General features: G+C 54.1%; 1 protein-coding gene across 3 annotated transcripts; it reads left to right on the forward strand.

Moving 5' to 3' along the window:
* The first annotated feature begins 769 nt into the window (after nucleotides 1-769).
* Nucleotides 770-22200, forward strand: stx1b (syntaxin 1B). 3 transcript variants are annotated; one of them, XM_057015156.1, is made up of 11 exons: nucleotides 770-914; nucleotides 986-1235; nucleotides 12338-12412; nucleotides 12761-12860; nucleotides 14033-14107; nucleotides 14541-14614; nucleotides 14686-14794; nucleotides 14873-14946; nucleotides 16590-16934; nucleotides 17107-21554; nucleotides 21654-22200. In XM_057015156.1, exons 2-10 carry the CDS (start codon nucleotides 1206-1208, stop codon nucleotides 17185-17187), a joined length of 963 nt encoding a protein of 320 aa, XP_056871136.1. In that variant the 5' UTR covers nucleotides 770-914; nucleotides 986-1205; the 3' UTR covers nucleotides 17188-21554; nucleotides 21654-22200. The 3 variants fall into 3 exon arrangements, with proteins under 3 accessions (XP_056871136.1, XP_056871135.1, XP_056871137.1); XM_057015157.1 differs by having other exon boundaries at nucleotides 782-1235; nucleotides 16590-16727; nucleotides 16824-16934; XM_057015155.1 differs by having other exon boundaries at nucleotides 778-1235.
* Nucleotides 22201-22855: the final 655 nt, after the last annotated feature.

Raw genomic sequence — 22855 nt, forward strand, 5'->3', positions numbered from 1 at the left:
TTACACAGAATTCGGAGAGAACAGAAGGGGGTGCCAGGCGGAGGGGGAGGGGCAGGTAGACATGGAGGGATTGACGATCGCACTCCTACATTCCCTCCTCCTCGACCCCCTCCTTTCTGCAGCATCCTTACCACAGGCTCCTCCCTCCCTCCCTCTATTTCTCCCCCTCCTCTCTCCCCCTCTTCTCCCCTCGCTCCCTCTCTCCCCTCCCTCTCTCCTCCCTCTCTCCCTCCCGCATCTCTCTCCCTCCTTCCCTCCCGTCTCTCTCTTTTGCGTTCCCCCTCCTCTCCCTCCCTCCCTCGGTCTCGTCTCTCTCTCCTCTCTTCTTTCTGCACCTCTCTCCCTCCCTCCCTCTCTCTCTTTCTCCCCCTCCTCTCCTCCTCCTCCCTCTCTCTTCTCTCTCCCTCTCTCCCTCCCGCCCTCTCTCTATTTCTCCCCCTCCTCTCCTCTCCCTCCCTCTCTCTCTCTCCCTCCCTCTCTCTCCCTCCCTCCACTCTCTCTCTTTCTCCCCCTCCTCTCCTCGCTCCCTCCCTCGTCTCTCTCCTCCCTCACTCTCTCCGCTCCTCCCTCTCTCTCCTAAGATCCCTCCTCTCTCTATTTCTCCCCCTCCTCTCCTTTCCCTCCCTCTCTCTCCTCTCTCCTCTCTCCCTCCCTCCCTCTCTCTATTTCTCCCCCTCCTCTCCCTCCCTCTCTCTCTCCCTCTTTCCCCCCCGCCCCCCCCCCTCTCCGCCCCCTCCTCTCCTCTCGCCCCCCCCCCCCCCTCCCCCTCCCTCCCTCTCTCTTTCAGCTGCCGCGTCGCCGCTTCTGCCGCTGCTGCTCTTTGCGCGCTGCGGGGCCACACTGCGACCGCATCGAGGAGGAGGAAAAGCTGCGGAGCGACGGGGGGGTTCATCCGGAGCAGGAGCAGCGGAGAGGTATCACGTAAATCCAAAGGCGATCCGGGAGACCAGGTTAAGACGCCAAAATCCCCCCTTCTTTTAAAAAGGAGGCATCTGAAGGCGGAGTCGCGTCACACCGCGCGGTTCCTCCCTCCATCTCAGTCTCCACTGTTCCGGAGGATTGAAGAGGAGCAGCACCAAGAAGGGGATCTGACCGGAGAGGCTCGAAGCGACACGGCGCTGGAAAACCCTCAACCCCCCCTCCCCGAGGACCAGGACCAGGACCGATTCTCCGTGTATTAGCAGGCGGCTCGGCGCGGCGACACCATGAAGGACCGCACGGCGGAACTGCGAAGCGTAAGAATTTTTTTATTATTTCATCCACCCCCCCCACCCCCAACAACCGCCCGCACCCCCGTTTCCAACCGTCGCCGCAGCTTCACGGCCTCGCCGCCTGCCCTCAATTGGTGCGGTGCGGTGCGGTGCGGTGCGGTGCGGTGCGGTGGGCGCTGCAGCGGGTTGGTGGGGGTCGAACAGCGAAGCGGAGGTGCTGATGATTGTCTGAGTGTGTGAGGAGGGGGGCACCGGCTGGAGGTCATGCTCACCGCCCGGACCTTCATTTTGTGCTGCAGCTTGTGCGGCGGCTTTAGACGCAGAGGCCCCGCAAGCGTTTTTTAAAGAACGCATGCGACGCTGCGATGGGAATCGGGCACGGCTGAAATAAAAACCCCACTCCCGTCCATGCTAATGTGGCCGTGCGTGTCCATGCATGCGTGGAAGGATGACCTGATGGAGGAGGGGAAGAGGAGGAGGAGGGCCGCGGACCAAATGCAGTGATTTTCTTCTCCTCCTATAGCCGCATCCTGCAGCCACGCGCCTCCTCCCTGAACGAGTCTGTGAGCGTGGGGGCATCAGTCCCGATCAGGGCTATGTGCGCGCGCGCGCGCGCGCGTATTTCGGCTTGTGATATTGATACGCGGAATGAATGAAACGGGCGGCAGGTGAGGCGGAGCGGCCTTCTGGGGGGGGGGCAGTTTGGCTCTGATGTAAAAACAGATGATCAATAATTAGGAAAGGTGTGTGTGTGTGTGCGTGTGTGTGTGTGTGTGTGTGTGTGAGAGAGAGAGACTATGTGTGTGAGAGAGAGAGACTGTGTGTGAGAGAGAGAGAGGTGTGTGTGAGAGAGAGGGTGTGTGAGAGAGAAAGAGTGTGTGTGTGAGAGAGTGTGTGTGAGAGAGAGACTGTGTGTGTGTGAGAGAGAGAAGGTGTGTGTGTGAGAGAGGTGTGTGTGTGTGAGAGAGAGAGAGATGTGAGAGAGAGAGAGTGTGTGTGGTGAGAGAGAGAGAAGGTGTGTGTGTGTGAGAGAGAGTGTGTGAGAGAGTGTGTGTCAGAGAGAGAGAGTGTTGTGAGAGAGAGAGAAGGTGTGTGTGTGAGAGAGTGTGTGTCAGAGAGAGAGAGTGTGTGTGTGAGAGAGAGAAGGTGTGTGTGTGAGAGAGTGTGTGTCAGAGAGAGAGAGTGTGTGTGAGAGAGTGTGTGTGAGAGAGAGAGTGTGTGTGAGAGAGAGAGAGAGTGTGTGTGTGGTGTGAGAGAGAGAGAAGGTGTGTGTGTGAGAGAGTGTGTGTCAGAGAGAGAGTGTGTGTGAGAGAGTGTGTGTGTGAGAGAGTGTGTGTGTCAGAGAGAGAGAGTGTGTGAGAGAGAGAGAGTGTGTGTGTGAGAGAGAGAGAGAAGGTGTGTGTGTGAGAGAGAGTGTGTGAGAGAGTGTGTGTCAGAGAGAGAGAGTGTGTGTGAGAGAGAGAGAGTGTGTGAGAGAGTGTTGTGAGAGAGAGAGAGTGTGTGTGAGAGAGAGACAAGGTGTGTGAGAGAGAGTGTGTGTGAGAGAGAGAGAGTGTGTGTGAGAGAGAGAGAGAGGGTGTGTGCGTGAGAGAGAGTGTGTGAGAGAGAGTGTGTGTGAGAGAGAGAGAGTGTGTGTGAGAGAGAGAGAGAAGGTGGTGTGTGAGAGAGAGTGTGTGAGAGAGTGTGTGTGTGTGAGAGTGTGTGTGAGAGAGAGAGGCTATGTTGAGTCTTTCGTTAGGGTTAGTTCGGTTCTTTTCCCTCCACGTGACATCACCTAAGATCAAAGGTGAATTAACGATTAGATGATTTATGAATCAGCTGATTTCCACGTTGAGCTGAAAGTGATTAAATGAGAACAGGAAGTGACATCAGTGATGACACAGAAATGATTGGAGGAAGGGATCAGTGAGGAGCGACAAACATGAAAGACTTCTCTTTCATCTGCAGTCTGTTAGAGGTGGTTGGAGACATGGCTCCGCCCACTCTGCCTTCTGTCCATAAAGAGGAGCGTGCGCTGGCGTGCGCTGGCGTGCGCTGGCGTGCACGGAGGAGTGATTGATGTGTTTGCATCAGCTGCTGGTCCAGAGGAACACCGATGTTCTGAGGCCCGTTGATGCTCCTGGTTGAGGGTTTAGCACCTTTAGAGGAACCTGCTGGATCACTGGAGGTGGCCTTTGAGCTTTATGTAATAGTCTACAGCTCAGTGACGTCACGGCTGGCTCCTCCCCCTCCTCGCTGCGGCGCCAAGGCCGCTAACAGCTCCCGGCGAAGCTCCCGCAGGATGATGACACGCTGACTGGAAAGAAGTCTGACACGGAGGCGAGCGCCGCGTGGTGAGTTCAGGGACGGCTCGTTAACCTGAACACTGGACTGAAGCAGGAATCAGAGACGACGCGAAAGTTTCCTGACGGCAGGAAGTTCACCTGGAAACGCTTCGTCATGCTCTCTGCCGCCGCCGCTGCCTTTGACCAAGATGGCTGACAGTTTCTGGTGGTATAGAGAACTCTGAAGACCTGTCCTGGTCCTGGTCCTGGTCCTGGTCCTGGTCCTGGTCCTGGTCCTGGTGCTGGTGCTGGTGCTGGTGCTGGTGTTGGTCCTGGTGCTGGTACTGGTCCTGGTGCTGGTCCTGGTGCTGGTCCTTAATAATATCATGATACAGCATGACTCATCCTAGACTGGTTCGTTAGCATTAGCATTAGCTCACGCCACATGCTATAAGGAACAATTGTTGAACACTCACCTAATACTTCCTATTTAGGACTGAAAGAGGTGATCATGTGACTGAAAGAGGTGATCATGTGACTGAAAGAGGTGATCATGTGACTGAAAGAGGTGATCATGTGACTGAAAGAGGTGCATGTTTGTGTGTGAAGCATGAGGGGACAATGTTGCGTGACTGCTGGTTGGTTTTGGCCTCCTGGAGGGACCAGGTGTGTGTTTGTTTCCCTTTATTTACCCTCAGACCTCTCTCTCACACTCACACACACACTCACACACTCACACACTCACACACACACACTCACACACACACTCACACACTCCACACAACACACACACTCACACACTCACACACACACACTCACACACACACACACACACACTCACACACACACACACTCACACACACACACTCACACACACACGCCTGCAGCTGCAACGCTTCCTCTGTCACAGTTCACTCAGAACTGATTTGCTCAAGGGCACCTTGATACCAGCAGCTGGACACGTTCATATGACCGTTCCACCAACCTGCAGAACACTTCCTGACATCCTCAGGACATCCAGAAAAAGATGGCAGCCATTTGGGTTGGTCAGTGAGTTAGCATCTGTTAGTTAGCTTTAATCAGATCCTGTAACAGCTAGTAGCAGTTAGCAGTGATCCTAAAGCAGGAGCACAAATAAACAGAAACATGTTTTAGATGCTACCTTCTACCACCAGAAAGAAGGTCTATGGATCCTAAACCTCGATCCAATTTGTGTTTACCTGTGGTTCACCTCTGGCTCAATGGGCTCGCCTGTGGTTCACCTCTGGCTCAATGGGCTCGCCTGTGGTTCACCTGTGGCTCGCCTGTGGCTCACCTGTGGTTCGCCTGTGGCCCACCTGTGGCTCGCCTGTGGTTCACCTGTGGCTCAATGGGCTCGCCTGTGGTTCACCTGTGGCTCAATGGGCTCGCCTGTGTTTCACCTGTGGCTCACTGTGGCTCACCTGTGGTTCGCCTGCGGCCCACCTGTGGCTCGCCTGTGGTTCACCTGTGGTTCACCTGTGGTTCACCTGTGGCTCAAAGGGCTCACCTGTGGTTCACCTGTGGCTTGCCTGTGGTTCACCTGTGGTTCGCTGTGGCCCACCTGTGGCCCACCTGTGGCCCGCCTGTGGCTCGCCTGTGGCTCGCCTGTGGCTCGCCTGTGGCCCGCCTGTGGCTCGCTGTGGCTCGCCTGTGGTTCGCCTGTGGTTCACCTCTGGCTCGCCTGTGGTTCGCCTGTGGTTCGCCTGTGGCTCGCCTGTGGTTCGCCTCTGGCTCGCCTGTGGCTCGCCTGTGGCTCGCCTGTGGCTCGCCTGTGGTTCGCCTGTGGCTCGCCTGTGGTTCGCCTGTGGTTCACCTGTGGCTCGCCTGTGGTTCGCCTCTGGCTCGCCTGTGGCTCGCCTGTGGTTCGCCTGTGGTTCACCTGTGGCTCGCCTGTGGTTCACCTCTGGCTCGCCTGTGGCTCGCCTGTGTTCACCTGTGGCTCGCCTGTGGTTCACCTCTGGCTCGCCTGTGGCTCACCTGTGGCTCGCCTGTGGCTTGCCTGTGGTTCACCTGTGGTTCACCTGTGGCTCGCCTGTGGCTTGCCTGTGGTTCACCTGTGGTTCACCTGTGGCTTGCCTGTGGTTCACCTGTGGTTCACCTGTGGTTCACCTGTGGCTCGCCTGTGGTTCACCTGTGGTCCGTAGGCGGGATGGTGATGACTGCATCAGCTAAGGTAGAGAGCAAGAGGTCGTCAGCGTGACCCAGTTTAGCCTTCAGCTAGTGAAACCAACCACCCAACAACTAGCTTTGATCCTCAGTGCACGGTCCGGTTCCACCTCTGCTTTACACACTAAAAACACAAATAATGTTGTAAATATTAGCGTCCGGAACCAGAGTCAACTGGACCTGCTGAAGAAACAAGTGAAACCAGAAACATTCTGAGCCACAGAAGCTACACGTTTAATGCTAATGCTATCTGTGTGCATATCTGTGCTGTGATTGTGTGTGTGTGTGTGTGTGTGTGTGTGTGTGTGTGCGTGCGTGCGTGCGTGCGTGCGTGCGTGCGTGCGTGCGTGTGTGTGTGTGTGTGTGTGTGTGTGTGCATGTGTGTGTGTATGTGTGTGTGCGTGCGTGCGTGCGTGTGCGTGCGTGCGTGTGCGTGCGTGCGTGCGTGTGTGTGTGTGTGTGCATGTGTGTGTGTGTATGTGTGTGTGTGTGGTGTGTGTGTGTGTGCATGTGTGTGGTGTGTGTGTGCGTGCGTGCGTGTGTGTGTGTGTGTGTGTGTGTGTGTGTGTGTGTGTGCCACTGGCCCTCTTTCAGCCAAGTCAAGGACGTCGCCTGGTTGCTGCCGGCGCTCTGGAGGTCACTTTCACTTCCTGTCTCTGCAGCTTCATGACAGCCAGTTTTCCTTTCTGCTTTGCTGAAGGCTCGTTGGTGTTTCTGGGTGTCGTCTGATGGTTTCCAAGGTGTCAGGTGTGAGACCGTTGCTTCAGCCGTGCAGTCAGAATACACGTTTGTGTGGTGAGAATGTCTGGACTCTTCGCCATCCTGCGGCCCCAAAAGAAAACCTGAGGGAATATTTAGAGTGAAATCATCTCCAATGATTCAACATTACATTTCTTAAATCCACTAAGATCCCACAGTTTCAGGCCTGGTACTCACAGCAGCATGAAAACCAACACACACACACAGATGATCTGTGATTGGAAGATGATGCTGATGTCATGCTGATGTCATGCTGATGTCATGCTTTGACAGGAAGCATGTGGGCTCACACTCAGGAAGAGTTTGAGAAAACTGGAAAAATCCAGTTTTTAAATTAAGGGTATAATGGAAGCTGTGGTTGTTTGATGCTGGCATCATTAGTTGTAAAGACTACAATACCCACAAGTCTCAGCTGCAGATAAGCAGAGCAACGGGGACAGAGAGACTCTTCTCCCTACCTGAGCAGGTGAGTGGGAGGAGACAACCAGCAGAGGAGAAAACGACGGAGCCGTCACACTTGGCCTCGAGGGGCCTGATGGGGTGGATTCGGGATCCACTGGGTCCAGACTTGTCGACTGGAGCTAATTCTGGATCAGGACTCGGACTCGCCATCTTTAAGGAGGAAAAGAAAAGGAAGGCTTGAGACGATGAAGTGCATCATCTAAAAATAGAATCTGTCACATGTGAGACACATCAGATGTGTGTCGCATCTCCTGCAGCCAAGATGGTACAATGAGGAGCATGCTGGGATCTCTGGGGAGCAGGAAGTGGATCCAGGCCAGCTGAGCATTTCAGGAAAGCAGCCCTGATTCAGTCGTTCATCTTCTCTCTTTGGTCTGTTCATTCTGTTTCTGTTGACTTCTACTGGGGTTCTTCTCTGCAGGACCTCTCAGGTTCTGTCAGGCTGGATGGAGATGGTGGACAGACATTTCCAGGTGTGTCCAGAGATGCTGATCAAGAGAAGCTGCAGAACGTTCAATCTGGGGTCATGGAAGCAGAAAAGGGGCTTCAGCTGCCCTCATGACCTGGGTTAGGGTTAGAACCCTAACCCAGGGTCATGAGGGAGGGAGGAAAGAGGGAAGGAAAGTGTGACATAGTGAGGAAGGAGGGAGTAAGGAGTGAGGAAGGAGGGAGGGAGTGAGTGAGTGAGGGGGGGAGGGAGGGAGGGAGGGAAGAAAGGAGTGAGGGAGTAAGGGAAGGAAGGAGGGAGGGAGTGAGTGAGGGAGGGAGGGAGGAGGGAGTGAAGTGAAGAAAGGAGTGACATAGTTAGGGAAGGAGGGAGTAAGGAGTGAGGGAAGGACCAACATAAAATTACCGTATTTTCACGACTATAAGGCGCACCTAAAACACTGAGATTTTCTCAAAAATCGACGGTGCGCCTTATAATATGGAGCGCCTTGTGTGTGGACTGAGTTCCAAAATCTGCTGTGCCCCTTTGGGGGGTGCACTACGGTAAACGCTCCGCCAATCGATTTGCGGCACACCTCCGCGTAAGGATCCCCTAAAATGGCGCCGGTCAAGCGAGACGCGTATGAATGAGGCTTACTTTAAACTGCAGGCCATCGAATATATCCTAACCCCAACCCTAACCCTAACCAGGAGAGGGCGGCCATCTTCCCTAACCCTAACCCTAACCAGGAGAGGATGGCCATCTTCCCTAACCCTAACCCTAACCAGGAGAGGATGGCCATCTTCCCTAACCCTAACCCTGACCAGGAGAGGATGGCCATCTTCCCTAACCCTAACCCTAACCAGGAGAGGATGGCCATCTCCCTAACCCTAACCCTAACCAGGAGAGGGCGGCCATCTTCCCTAACCCTAACCCTAACCAGGAGAGGGCGGCCATCTTCCCTAACCCTAACCCTAACCAGGAGAGGATGGCCATCTTCCCTAACCCTAACCCTAACCAGGAGAGGATGGCCATCTTCCCTAACCCTAACCTGACCAGGAGAGGATGGCCATCTTCCCTAACCCTAACCCTAACCAGGAGAGGATGGCCATCTTCCCTAACCCTAACCCTAACCAGGAGAGGGCGGCCATCTTCCCTAACCCTAACCCTAACCAGGAGAGGGCGGCATCTTCCCTAACCCTAACCCTAACCAGGAGAGGATGGCCATCTTCCTAACCCTAACCCTAACCAGGAGAGGATGGCCATCTTCCCTAACCCTAACCCTAACCAGGAGAGGATGGCCATCTCCCTAACCCTAACCCTAACCAGGAGAGGGCGGCCATCTTCCCTAACCCTAACCCTAACCAGGAGAGGGCGGCCATCTTCCCTAACCCTAACCCTAACCAGGAGAGGATGGCCATCTTCCCTAACCCTAACCCTAACCAGGAGAGGATGGCCATCTTCCCTAACCCTAACCCTAACCAGGAGAGGATGGCCATCTTCCCTAACCCTAACCCTAACCAGGAGAGGATGGCCATCTTCCCTAACCCTAACCCAACCAGGAGAGGGCGGCCATCTTCCCTAACCCTAACCCTAACCAGGAGAGGGCGGCCATCTTCCCTAACCCTAACCCTAACCAGGAGAGGGTGGCCATCTTCCCTAACCCTAACCAGGAGAGAGGGCGGCATCTTCCCTAACCCTAACCCTAACCAGGAGAGGGTGGCCATCTTCCCTAACCCTAACCAGGAGAGGGTGGCCATCTTCCCTAACCCTAACCAGGAGAGGGCGGCCATCTTCCCTAACCCTAACCAGGAGAGGGTGGCCATCTTCCCTAACCCTAACCAGGAGAGGGCGGCCATCTTCCGCACCTACTGCCGCAACAAGATAACCGCGCCCAGTCACATCACCAACATGGATGAGATCCCTCTGACTTTTAACATCCCTTTGACCCACAAAGTGGAGAAAAAGGGACCGGCACGGTGGCGATACACACAACGGGGCATGAGAACACTCCTTCACAAAGACTATGAGGCAGCGGCGGGCGAGTTATGCCACCATATGTGGGTGGACTGTAGACGCATGGGCTATGATACCGTCTTCATGTATTGGAAGAGCTTTAACAAAATCAACGCTGAACCGGAACCGGTCAGTGAGTCCGATTCAGATGATTAAGAAGAGGAATTCGGGATGTTGGACATTGAAATAGTGCAGCTGTTTAATTCAGACATAGAAGATGAAAACTTTGATGGTTTTGTGGTGGAAGAATGAATATTTTGTTCAATAAATGTGTCGAAACTCACTGTTTTACTTCCGTTGTCATTTTTTACTGTATGTTGTAACATGCGCCTAATAATACGGTGCGCCTTATGTATGTTTTAATATATGTATGTGATGATGATGATGATGATGATGGTGGTGATGGTGGTGGTGATTATGATGATGGTGGTGATGATGATGGTGATTATGATGATGGTGGTGATGATGGTGGTGGTGGTGATGATGATGATGGTGGTGATGATGATGGTGGTGATTATGATGGTGGTGATGATGTGATGGTGGTGATGATGGTGGTGATGATGATGATGGTGGTGATGATGGTGATTATGATGATGGTGGTGGTGATGATGATGGTGGTGATGATGATGGTGGTGGTGGTGGTGATGGTGGTGATTATGATGATGGTGGTGATGATGATGATGGTGGTGGTGATGGTGGTGATGATGATGATGGTGGTGATGATGATGGTGGTGATGATGATGATGGTGGTGTTGATGGTGATGATAGTGATGATGATGATGATGATGATGATGGTGGTGATGATGATGATGGTGGTGATGATGATGGTGATGATGATGGTGGTGGTGATGATGATGGTGGTGATGATGATGATGGTGGTGATGTGATGATGATGGTGGTGATGATGATGATGGTGGTGATGATGATGGTGATGATGATGGTGGTGATGATGGTGATGATGGTGGTGATGAAGATGATGGTGGTGATGATGATGGTGGTGATAATGATGGTGGTGGTGGTGATGAAGATGATGATGATGGTGGTGATGAAGATGATAGTGATGGTGATGATGATGGTGGTGATAATGATGATGGTGGTGGTGATGGTGGTGATGATGGTGATGATGATGGTGGTGATGAAGATGATGGTGGTGGTGGTAGTGGTGATGAAGATGATGATGGTGATGATGATGGTGGTTGATGGTGATGATAGTGATGATGATGATGATGATGATGGTGGTTGATGATGGTGGTGGTGGTGGTGATGATGATGATGATGATGATGGTGGTAGTTTCAGCTGTGTGATGAAGAGCATTCCTGTGTGCAGCAGCTGCTCTCCCCTCCCCCATCCACTGTCTCCCTCTATCTTCATCACCTACCATCCCCCTCTCTGCTCTTCATCTGCTCCTCTTCCTCCTCTCGTGCCACAGGCTGCTCTTCACTCATCCACACTAATCACGCTAATTTGCTCATCAACACGCGTGTTCACATGTGTGATGTCAGCAGCGATGGCTTAGAGCTCCGCCCCCTCTGACCTGCTGACCTTCTTTCTCTTCTGAGTCGTGAAGTTACTCATCTGAAACTTGATCCACAATCTCAGCAGTCGACTTTGTAGCTTCATTCAGCAGCAGGAATCAAATTTGATTCTATTATATGATGAAGAAATTAGAACCTGGAGGAAGGTTAGCGAACATCACAGCACCACAGCGCTAGGGCACCACAGCGCTACGGCATCACAGCGCTACGGCACCACAGCGCTACGGCACCACAGCGCTAGGGCACCACAGCGCTAGGGCACCACAGCGCTACGGTATCACAGCGCTACGGCACCACAGCGCTACGGCACCACAGCGCTAGGGCACCACAGCGCTAGGGCACCACAGCGCTAGGGCACCACAGCGCTACGGCACCACAGCGCTACGGTATCACAGCGCTACGGCACCACAGCGCTACGGCACCACAGCGCTACGGCACCACAGCGCTACGGCACCACAGCGCTACGGCATCACAGCGCCACGGCATCACAGCGCCACGGCACCACAGCGCCACGGCATCACAGCGCCACGGCACCACAGCGCCACAGCACCACAGCGCCACGGCATCACAGCGCCACGGCACCACAGCGCTACGGCATCACAGCGCTACGGCACCACAGCACTACGGCATCATAGCACTACGGCACCACAGCACTACGGCACCACAGCACCACAGCACTATGGCATCACAGCACTATGGCATCACAGCGCTACGGCACCACAGCGCTACGGCATCACAGCACTACGGCACCACAGCACTACGGCACCACAGCACTATGGCACCACAGCACTACGGCACCACAGCACTATGGCATCACAGCACTATGGCACCACAGCACCATGGCACCACAGCACTATGGCATCACAGCACTATGGCACCACAGCACCACAGCACTACGGCATCACAGCACCACAGCACCACGGCACCACAGCACCACAGCACCACAGCACCACGACACCACAGCACCACGGCACCACAGCACCACAGCACTACGGCATCACAGCACCATGGCACCACAGCACCACAGCACTACGGCACCACAGCACCACAGCACTATGGCATCACAGCACTATGGCATCACGGCACCACAGCACTATGGCATCACAGCACTATGGCACCACAGCACTATGGCACCACAGCACTATGGCATCACGGCACCACAGCACTATGGCATCACAGCACTATGGCATCACAGCACTATGGCATCACAGCACTATGGCATCACAGCACTATGGCACCACAGCACTATGGCATCACGGCACCACAGCACCACAGCACTACGGCACCACAGCACCACAGCACCACGGCACCACAGCACCACAGCACCACGGCACCACAGCACCACGGCACCACAGCGCTATGGCGCGGTGATACCTCCCAGTTCAGGTTGTTGTGCTGCTCAGGTCCTGTTTGGACCTTCAGCTCCCCGCGGCATCGTCTGTGTCACATGTGTGACGGACTTCCTGTGTCTGCAGGCTAAGGACAGCGACGATGACGAGGAGGTGGTGCAGGTTGATCGCGACCACTTCATGGACGAGTTTTTCGAACAGGTGAGACCCGCCAGGTAACCCCCAGGCTAACATTTCTGAGGTGTGAGTACACCCAATGAAGTGATCTGATTGGTCAGAAATGTAAGGTGGGCGTGTTTAAACTTTTTAAGCAGAACTTTGCTAATAACTGAAATATTTTATGGGATATTTTTGGACAGCTGAGCGCCGTTGTGTCCCGCAGCGACGTCTTTAGCAGCCATGTGGACACGCTGCTCTACAGAGCTGCTAACTTAGCTTTGATAGCACGTCCTGACGTGACCTCAGAGGCCGAACATACAGCTAATTTTAGCATGCTAATACAACTACGATGATCTAGAATCTCGTGTGTGTGTCTGTGTGTGTGTGGAGGTTGAAGAAATCAGAGGATGTATAGAAAAGCTGTCCGAGGACGTGGAGAAGGTGAAGAAGCAGCACAGCGCCATCCTGGCTGCACCCAACCCTGATGAAAGTAAGCTCCTCCCACTTGGCTCCTAGCGCACGCACCTCAGTTCCATCAGAAACATTCTTTTATTTTCTTTACGTTTTAGCTTCGCGTACGTGTCTGACTGTGACGATAAGATGCTAACAGCTACCACAACTCAGAATGTTTATAAAGTATTGATGAAGTCGGAGGAAGTTGGCTTTGGTTAATAATGGCGTCTGTGTTAGCAGCCGTTAGCGCCTGAGTGAGCGCCCGACTCAGCATGACTCAGCGTTAGCAATGCTACAGTGCTGCTAAATGTCAGTGGCTCCCACAGATGGAAAGTCACATGGTTCCATTTGTGTCACTAAATGCAGATTCAGAGGCAGTTTGATTCTAGAAAGTTGATGCGATTAAAGTTAAAAGCAACTAAATGTGACATTCAGGCACCATGTTTGATTTCTGCATGATGATTTTTCTCCTTTTCGTTTTAATTTCTCCTCTTTTTCTCTCATCCATCCCTTCATTTGTCCCGCATGCTCCTGCTCCTCCTGCCGTTGGTCATCCGGTTGAAGGTTAAAATCCTCCGAGGACGCCGTCCGAGCTAAAAAAATCATGAGGGATATTAAAGCTTTTATTGTGACACATACAGGAACTGTGCATCACCTGCCTGCAGCCGCGCTCAGGTGAGAGGAGGGAAAATCCACACAGTGCGTTTCCATGGAAACCTAAATCAGACCATACGCTCAATAAGTTACGCAACCAGACTTTCTGTCTACAAAGCTTACAGTCGTCTAACTATGGGCGGAGCCACACCCCCCCGGCGAGCTAGCACCACAGCTAACCCATTAGCAGGCTCGCTCGGTTCTCAACGGTTGTGGGGAAACGTAGCGCGTGTGCACATCACACAGGCTAGCTCGCCGTGCACGTGTTCTCCCAACCCATCTGTCTGGGGGTGCTGGTCCGGCCCCGTTCCACCACTCTGGACCCGTTCTAGTCCGGCTCCGGCTCCACGTGCACTGATGTAGCCGGACCACGTCGTGACCCTAAACAATAACGTTGATCATCACCAGGAGGCTCGGTAACACAGCAGACCCTGAAGACGAGCACTTCCTGTTACAGTCACACACACAGAAGACCTGGAGTTGTGAGGACCGTGTTGAGCTGAAGCCTTCTTGGTGTTTCTTCTTCTTCTTCGTCTTCTTCTTCTTCTTCTGCAGAGACCAAACAGGAGCTGGAGGACCTCACCGCCGACATCAAGAAGACAGCCAATAAAGTTCGCTCAAAATTAAAAGGTCGGTGCTTCATGAGCGTTTAGCAGCTCTGCAGACAAACAGGAAACGTTTAATAACCTACTACGACATCACTTCCTGTGGGGCAGAAGCCTTTAGATCACTTTACATCAGCTTGTCTGGTTTTATTCACTTTAAATCTGTTTAAACTCTTTTATTACCTCTATCGGGGCGGCGCCTCGCTCATATTTCCTCTCATTTTCTGATGTCCTGCTGCTGCTCACGGTTAGCATTAGCTTTGACAGTAATGAGGCTAATGTTGTGAGCTAGCATCATATCAGTCTGTGTGCAACAAAAAAAAACAAGGATCATGCAAAGGGAGTATTAGCAACATATGCTGTTAGCCAAGGTAGCGACACAGCTAACTGTAGTTCAACTGTAACTGTGTGTGTGTGTGTGTGTGCGTGCGTGTGCGTGTGTGTGTGTGCGTGCGCAGCGATCGAGCAGAGTATTGAACAAGAGGAAGGTCTCAACAGATCATCAGCAGACCTCAGGATCCGTAAGACTCAGGTGAGACAGGTCACATGACCTGAGCTGAGGATGCGGACGTGTCCCGACTGAACACGTGTGTGTCGCTTCAGCACTCGACGCTGTCGCGTAAGTTTGTGGAGGTGATGACCGAGTACAACACCACGCAGTCCAAGTACCGCGACCGCTGCAAGGACCGCATCCAGAGGCAGCTGGAGATCAGTGAGTCGGCGCCGCGTCCCGCCGGGCCGTGCACGCGCGTGGCGCCGAGCTTCATGTGTTCCTGTCTTGTGTCTGCAGCTGGGAGAACCACCACCAACGAGGAGCTGGAGGACATGCTGGAGAGCGGCAAACTGGCCATTTTCACTGATGATGTAAGCGCTGCGCCTGATCAGACTCACGGTGGCGAGCGTCGACCCGAGCCGCCGCCAGGTGCACTGATACATCCAGTGAACACGGCCGTTGTCACATGACACCCGACACAGAACGGGTGAAGGTTTGAGAGCTTTTATTCTGAAGGAACCACCTCATGTTCAGTTCCTTCATGCTAAAAGCTCCAATGAGACTCAGGTCACATGACCAGAGTCATGCTTGGCTTGGATTACAGCTAGTGCTACAGTTAGCACAGGTAAGTTAGCTAGAGCAGGCTAACTCAATCAAGGAGGAGAGGAGGAGAGGGAGAGGAGAGGAGAGGAGGAGGAGAGGGGAGGGGAGGGGAGGAGGGGAGGAGAGGAGAGGAGAGGAGAGGGGAGGGGAGGAGAGGAGGGAGAGGAGGGGGAGGAGGAGGAGGGGAGGGGAGGAGAGGGGAGGGGGAGGAGAGGAGAGGAGAGGAGAGGAGAGGGAGAGAGGAGAGGAGAGAGAGAGGGGAGGGGAGGGGAGGGGAGGGAGAGGGGAGGGGAGGGGAGGGGAGGGGATGAGAGGAGAGGAGAGGAAGAGGGGAGGGGAGGGAGAGGAGAGGAGAGAGAGAGGAGAGGAGAGGGAGAGGGGAGGAGAGGAGAGGACATGAGAGGAGAGGAGGGAAGGAGAGGAGGGGAGGGGAGGAGGGGAGGGGAGGAGAGGAGAGGAGAGGGGAGGAGAGGAGAGGAGGGGAGGGGAGGGAGAGGAGAGGGGAGGAGAGGGGAGGGGATGGGAGGGGAGAGGGGAGGGGAGGGGAGGGGAGGGGGAGAGAAGAGGAGAGGGGAGGAGAGAGGAGAGGAGGAGAGGAGAGGAGGGGAGGGGAGGGGAGGGGAGGAGAGGAGAGGAGAGGAGAGGGAGAGGAGGGGAGGGGAGGAGAGGAGAGGAGAGGAGGAGAGAGGAGGGGAGGGGAGGGGAGGGGAGGAGAGGAGAGGAGAGGGGAGAGGAGGGGAGGGGAGGAGAGGAGAGGAGAGGAGGAGAGGAGAGGAGGGGAGGGGAGGGGAGGGGAGGAAGGTTTTAAGTCTGATCTTAAAGTAGCGATGGAGTCAGCCTCCCGTACCTGGACAGGGAGCTGGCTCCATAGCAGGGGGGCCTGGACAGGGAGCTGGTTCCATAGCAGGGAGGCCTGGACAGGGAGCTGGTTCCACAGCAGGGGGGCCTGGACAGGGAGCTGGTTCCACAGCAGGGGGGCCTGGACAGGGAGCTGGTTCCATAGCAGGGGGGCCTGGACAGGGAGCTGGTTCCACAGCAGGGGGGCCTGGACAGGGAGCTGGTTCCACAGCAGGGGGGCTGGACAGGGAGCTGGTTCCATAGCAGGGGGGCCTGGTAGCTAAATGCTCGGCCCCCCATTCTACTCCTAGAGACTCTGGGGACCACCAGTAGACCAGCATTCTGAGAGCGGAGCGGTCTATTGGGCTGGTCAGGTGTCACTAGCTCCTCCAGGTAGGATGGAGCGAGGCCTCTGAGGACCTGGTAGGTCAGGAGGAGGGTCCTAGATTTAAGGGGCAGCCAGGAACACGTTCTTCTTCTCTTTGATCTCTTTGTAATCGGCGTTTTCCTTTGAATGCTCAGGAAGGTGCCTGTGTTTGTGTTGCTATGGAGACTGACTGGAGACTCTCTGCAGATCAAGATGGACTCTCAGATGACCAAACAGGCTCTGAACGAGATCGAGACCCGACACAACGAGATCATCAAGTTGGAAAACAGCATCCGCGAGCTGCACGACATGTTCGTGGACATGGCCATGCTGGTGGAGAGCCAGGTGAGGGGCGGGGCTTCTGCCCGCCTGCGGCGCGGCGTGGTGCGGCGCCCTAACCCTGACCCTGACCCTGACCCGGGGCCTGTTCTGTGTTCCCAGGGAGAGATGATTGACAGAATCGAGTACAACGTGGAGCACTCCGTGGACTACGTGGAGCGCGCCGTGTCCGACACCAAGAAGGCCGTCAAGTACCAGAGTCAGGCCCGCAAGGTGAGCCGGACCACGTCTCCCACAATGCACCGCTCTAGCCACTGTGGAATTCTGGGACTTTGATGACGACGTCTCTGCATTCGCCATGGCAACAGCATGCTGCTAACCTTAGCGCAGGCGCTAACTGAGCTAGCGGGTCTCTGATGGCTTCTTTGTCTTTGTCCTCCTGCAGAAGAAAATCATGATCATCATCTGCTGCGTCATCCTGGGCGTGGTCCTGGCGTCCACCATCGGCGGCACACTGGGCTTATAAACACTGTGTCGCTATGACAACCAACGCTGACCAACCGTCTGACCGCCAGCAGAGAAACGAAAACACCAATGACAAAAACACACAACTAAACACACAAAACTTGAAACGTCAATGCAAGACAGACAACCAATCAGCTAGGACGAGAAATTAACCAATCCCAGATCAGAGATGCCGCAGGGTTGGGCGGGGCATGAAAAAAACGCAAAACCCCAAAACGCCATCACATAATCGCAGACACACACGCATAAAAACACCTCCGATGATGACAAGTCAAAGTTCTGCACATGAAGAAGCAACATTTCGGTTAGCCGGCGCCATTTCCTGTTTGCTTGTTTGCTTGTTTTGCGATGCTCTGGGCGGCAGCGGCGGCCACCGGGTGGTCGTTCCGCAGGAGCGGCGTTCCAGTTCTGCCTGTTTGCATCTTTCTAAACTCATCCAGAAGTTTCTGGAACGCCGCCCTGCAGGACAATCGCCTTGGCTGTGGCCACGCCCCTTTGTTTAGTTACCTGTCTGTCTAATTAGCTTCGACCTGCCGGCTGATTGGTTGAAAAAAGTGGGTTGCGAAGTGGCAGGTGTCCCGTATCCAACCAAAGAGCGGGGGGAGGGGCCTTTGGTTCTGCATTAATTGGCCGTAAAATGAGGACCTGGGGAAAGGGGGAGGGGTGGAAATGAGGGTGGGAGGAGCCGGGCAGTCAAACTATGCAGCTTAGAAAAGAGGAGGACAACTTGCCCCGCCTCCTCCACCCAAGAGCCAATGAGGACGGACGTCAGCGCAGCAGGTTGTAGAAACAACAGTCGTTCTTCTAAAGGAAGGAAGGAGAAAAAGATTTAAAGGAGGAAGCGGAAGTTTGGGAGCGTTCCGCTAAAATCGCTACTTTTTAACAGGGAACGTTTGTTGCTTTGTCGTTTCCGTGAAGCTTCTGTTTTAGTGACGTGACCCCAGATCGATGACCTTTCCTCCAGCCACTTCCTGTCATGTGTTCGGGATGTTGAAGTGATGTCGGATTCACGTGGTGCTACTCAGCAGTAGAGCCTTCACGGTCCGCCAACATACACGCTCTGACCTCCGTCATACCCGTTAGCATGCTGTTAGCTCGTGTTCCTTTGCGATGGTTCTGCTCTTAGAGTTTTCTTTCCATTTAAAGACACGTTCCTGGTTTCCAGCAACCTCGTCGGCTTCAGAGTAAGTCAGAAGTTGCTCTTGAGAGAGTTACGTGGTTCTGGAGAGGATGCGTCTCGTCACTGCGCCATATTAACCAAACAATGGAGGAGGCCATGTGACCCCTCCAGACGAGGCTGGTGCGTCACGTCGCGTTCCTCGTGTGGTCGGAAGCACGTACGAGCCTGACGTGGAGACGTGAGCTGAACACTCGTAGATTCGACACCAAAGGTCTTTGAGGCGCTGTGATACGGAGCTCCTGGACTCTGTTGAGGCCTACAGGCCGAACCCAGACCTGCAGCAGGAACCACCGCCCTCGTGTTCCTGGGAGGCCTCAGAATCTGTGCAGACCAGCGTTAAAGCAATAAAGTTTCAGACGTGAGCTAGCCAAATTAGCGACATTAGCTGCAGCAACGCTCAAAGCCGAGTAGATTTAAAACTGGGTCGCTATGTAAATGTTTTCCCTGGCACCATAGTTGTTAGCATCGTTAGCTGTTGTGCTAGAGGAAATAAAGGGAGCGCTTCAGGTCAGCAAACTTCAAACTCGTCGTCTTTGTGCTCTGTCGCCTGTTAGCAACGCCACCAGCCCGGTGCTCATTCTGGTTCCATTACTTTAGCCACGCCCCTCACGGACATTTGGTTTGGTTCCGGATGCTAATATCCGCTAATAAAGCTAAACATAGACAAAAAGATGAGAAGCAAACATGTGGTTAAAAGAGAGGGCAGAGGTTAGGTCTGCCCCGCCCTCTTACCCAGCTGACCCCGCCCATCCCAGTGTTGTTGTGCAACTTCAATAATAATCGTAATAGTAATACTGACGATACAGCGAGGCATGTGACAGTGTGGAGTTTGCATGATGGTGTTTATGACCCCGCCCTTTCATTAACCAGCGCCTCTTTGGTTAGCCAACAGTTTCTTTATCACGTTAACGTTGGTTTTAATCACGTACTCGTGGGTTGATATGTTTTCTATGTGTCTGTGACCTCTGACCCCACCCCCCCCAAGTCATTTGATGCTTTTTATTTGTGTTTGATTGGAGTGAAACGTTCAACCAGCAGGCTAACATTCGTTGGCGTGTGTTGTGCAGCATGACCCCCCGACATTGGTGCATGAACGTGTGTTTGTTAATGTTAAAGTAACACAAAGTGACGGCGCCCAAACCGTCCAATCAGCTTGTCTTCAAAATTACTTTTTAAACGTGTGACAGAAGGAAATTTTATCACTGTTAATATATTTACCAGAGTTCAGACCAAAGCTTTTGTTTGCCCCGCCCCCAACGTCCCCATCCCCAACCCAGGTGTTCTCAAACGTCTGCCGCTAATATCAGAGCACAACGCGAGTCGAGTTTACAGTAAGATGTTACATGTTAGGCTAGAATAGCAGAGAGACACGCCCCGCCCACCACCAGCCCCGCCCACCACCAGCCCCCGCCCACACGTCTGCAGCAACAAACTGGTCACCTGTGCGTTTGCAGTCCAAATGTTGTGAACATGTGATCATCTGTAAAATGTTAGCAGTGGTGTTTGCGCTACGGGACGTTCTAGCTGGTCCAGTACGAACGTTTGTTCTTGTTGGAGGAGGAAGAAGTAAAGAAGTGCTAGCTAGTGCTCTGGACGCAACAGAACCAAACATGACTCACCTATAGAAACAGCTAACTCTCGTTAGCATTGGGAGGAAGTTCCTATTCGGGTTAGCTCAGCTGCTAAATTCTGGATTACGTTTTATTCGCTCATTAACCTGAGCGCTCATCGTTAGCGTCACATTTTACGTTTCACAACATAAACGCTGCATTTGTGTTGTGTGAACGCGGCTCGCTGTTGTCGGGGCGGGACACGCGTGACAGTTAGCCGTTAGCCGTTAGCCCAAGCGTCTGTCTTCCAACCTTTGCCTCCACAGGCGCCCGCGTGTCCTCCGTCCTGGGACCCGAAGTGGTTCTGCGTCCGCCAACATCGGTCCCACGTTCTGCCTCTGTGACGATTGTTGTTGCTGACGTGTCTTCTGCTCATGTACGATAGTGTTTCTGTCCCCATCAGTGTTGTCTCCCCTCGTGGGGGGTGGGTGCGTGGAGGAGGAGGCGTGGCCACGCCCACCCCCGTAGAAAAGACACTCGAAGGTCAAGTTTGACTGATCCTGATGTAAACGAGCCTGATCCAACCCGAGAGACCAACGAGATCAAACACGCAAAAAAGGTGTGAGGATCCGCCGCAGCGACTTGAAGACGTGCGCCTGCGTCGCCATCAGCAGCAGTTCTGTTCTCATCCGTAACCGTAGTAACCTTGAATGCTCAACAACAGAAACGGGATTCTTGTGTTCTGTAATTATTGTAAATACGTTCAGAGAAAAGCGACTTGCATGTCTATGTAGAAATCTACTATTTATTCCTGTCAAAGTTGACACGCAGCCTGACCTCTGTCCCGCCTTTTATCCACAAGCCCCTCCCCCAAACAGAGCCTCTGCCCTCCCATCACATCAGCCGTGGTGGCCGCCGGCCTCTCTTTACCCATCATGCACTGCTGGGTCCTGGTCCAAAGAGCAGCCATCTCCTCCTTCCATTACTCTTGTTGCAGAGGCTCCGCCCACCGGCTCCTCTGACCAAAGTGCTTCCCTCCATAATTGGACCCGCCCCCAGAGCTCAGCTTTGTGGCGGGTTTCCATCACGCCCGCCATCGTGCCGCCATGAAATTCTCCGTGAGTTTGTGGTGAGCGCTTTAGAAAACGGCCCGTTAGCAACTAAATCACAAAGATAATGTTTCCAAAAACGGCAAAGAAAGCGACGCACGTTTTCAGCTGGTGCGGTTCAGCGTGCGCTCTGCCCTCCTGATGTTCTTCAGACGCCACCAAAGTCTTCCGTCATTACGGCTGCTTCCTGTCAGCTCCACGACCTCCTGGAGGAGGCCTTAACCTCGAGTTTCTCCGAACCAGAACCAGAACTTGAAACTTGGCGGCATTGACGAACCCCAGCGGTGGCTCCTCCCAGGGGCGGCTCCTCCCAGGGGCGGTTCCTCCCAGCGGTGGCTCCTCCCAGGGGTGGTTCCTCCCAGCGGTGGCTCCTCCCAGGGGCGGTTCCTCCCAGCGGTGGCTCCTCCCAGGGGTGGTTCCTCCCAGCGGAGGCTCCTCCCAGGGGCGGTTCCTCCCAGCGGTGGCTCCTCCCAGGGGCGGTCCTCCTCCCATGGGCGGTTCCTCCCAGTGGTGGCTCCTCCCAGGGGCGGTTCCTCCTCCCATGGGCGGTTCCTCCCAGCGGTGGCTCCTCCCAGGGGCGGTTCCTCCCAGCGGTGGCTCCTCCCAGGGGCGGTTCCTCCCACCGGAGGCTCCTCCCAGCAGAGGCTCCTCCCAGCGGGGGCTCCTCCCAGCGGAGGCTCCTCCCAGCGGCGGCCCCGACTGCCGCCCAGGTTTCGGACTCGGTCTCTCGCCCCACGCAGGCCTGTCGCAACAAAGTGTGCAATATACGCAGAAACACGCTCGCTAAGACCTCCCGCAGTAGCCACGCCCCCGGCGGACAGAGTTGGCGCTTTAATGCAACTTTGACTGGAAATGCAACTTGTGTCCCGTTTTTTTTGTGTGTGTGTGTACGTGTGCGTAGCGTAACGTAAAGCGATCTGTCCCCCCCCCTCCTCCCCCACTCTTGTACTGCTGTTGGCTGTTCTGTTTAGTTCATGTGATGTGCCAGTATTCCCCGCCCCCTTCCCCTCCTGCCCCGCCCCCACGCCCCCATGGATCTTTAAGATGACAACTCTATGCAGATGCTGTCTTTTATAAGTGTGTCAAAGTTTTAATTTACCATAAAAGGTTGAAAACAAACCCTGACAGACATGTTGAAAAGAAAACTCGAATAAAGAAAAGGATTGTTCAGTGTACTCGTGCTCCTCCTCCTCTTCTTCCTCGACGCTAAAGGTGTGATGCATCATGGGAAGTGGGCAGCGCAGGGGCCTCGCGTCAGCTTTGATGGGGTTTTCTGAAATCAAAGACATCAAAGGTGATGGTGCGTTCAGTTTTGCTGGGAAAAACAGACGTCCCAGCAAACGTGACCTGGACGAAGGACGAGCCGCCGGAGACGCAGGACGTCAAACAATCGTTCCAGTGATGAAGGAAAAACGGGTTTTAGCTCCAGCTGATCAATAATCTGACTGATGAAGACGAAGGAGGCGGAGCTCCGCCTTCTGCTGACGCCGCCCACTGGGGGCGTTCAAGGCCCACAAGGGAATAAACCCCAGAATACACAACAGGAAGTGGTGGGGAGACACCACACACACACACACACACACACACACACACACACACACACACACACACAGGGATCAGTGGGCTAGCATGGTGTTAAGAGCAACCACACTGACCACAGGTGAACGTCTGGCATCTCGCTGCTGGCTGAACTGGTAAGATAAACACCATCATCTTCATCATCATCACCACCATCTTCATCATCACCACCACCTTCATCATCTTCATCACCACCACCATCATCATCACCACTTCCTGTTCCTGAAAACACGGGAACCTTCGTTATAAACT

The sequence above is a fragment of the Takifugu flavidus genome, chromosome 18 (genome assembly GCF_003711565.1).
Source record: "Takifugu flavidus isolate HTHZ2018 chromosome 18, ASM371156v2, whole genome shotgun sequence".
Lineage (NCBI taxonomy): Eukaryota > Metazoa > Chordata > Actinopteri > Tetraodontiformes > Tetraodontidae > Takifugu > Takifugu flavidus.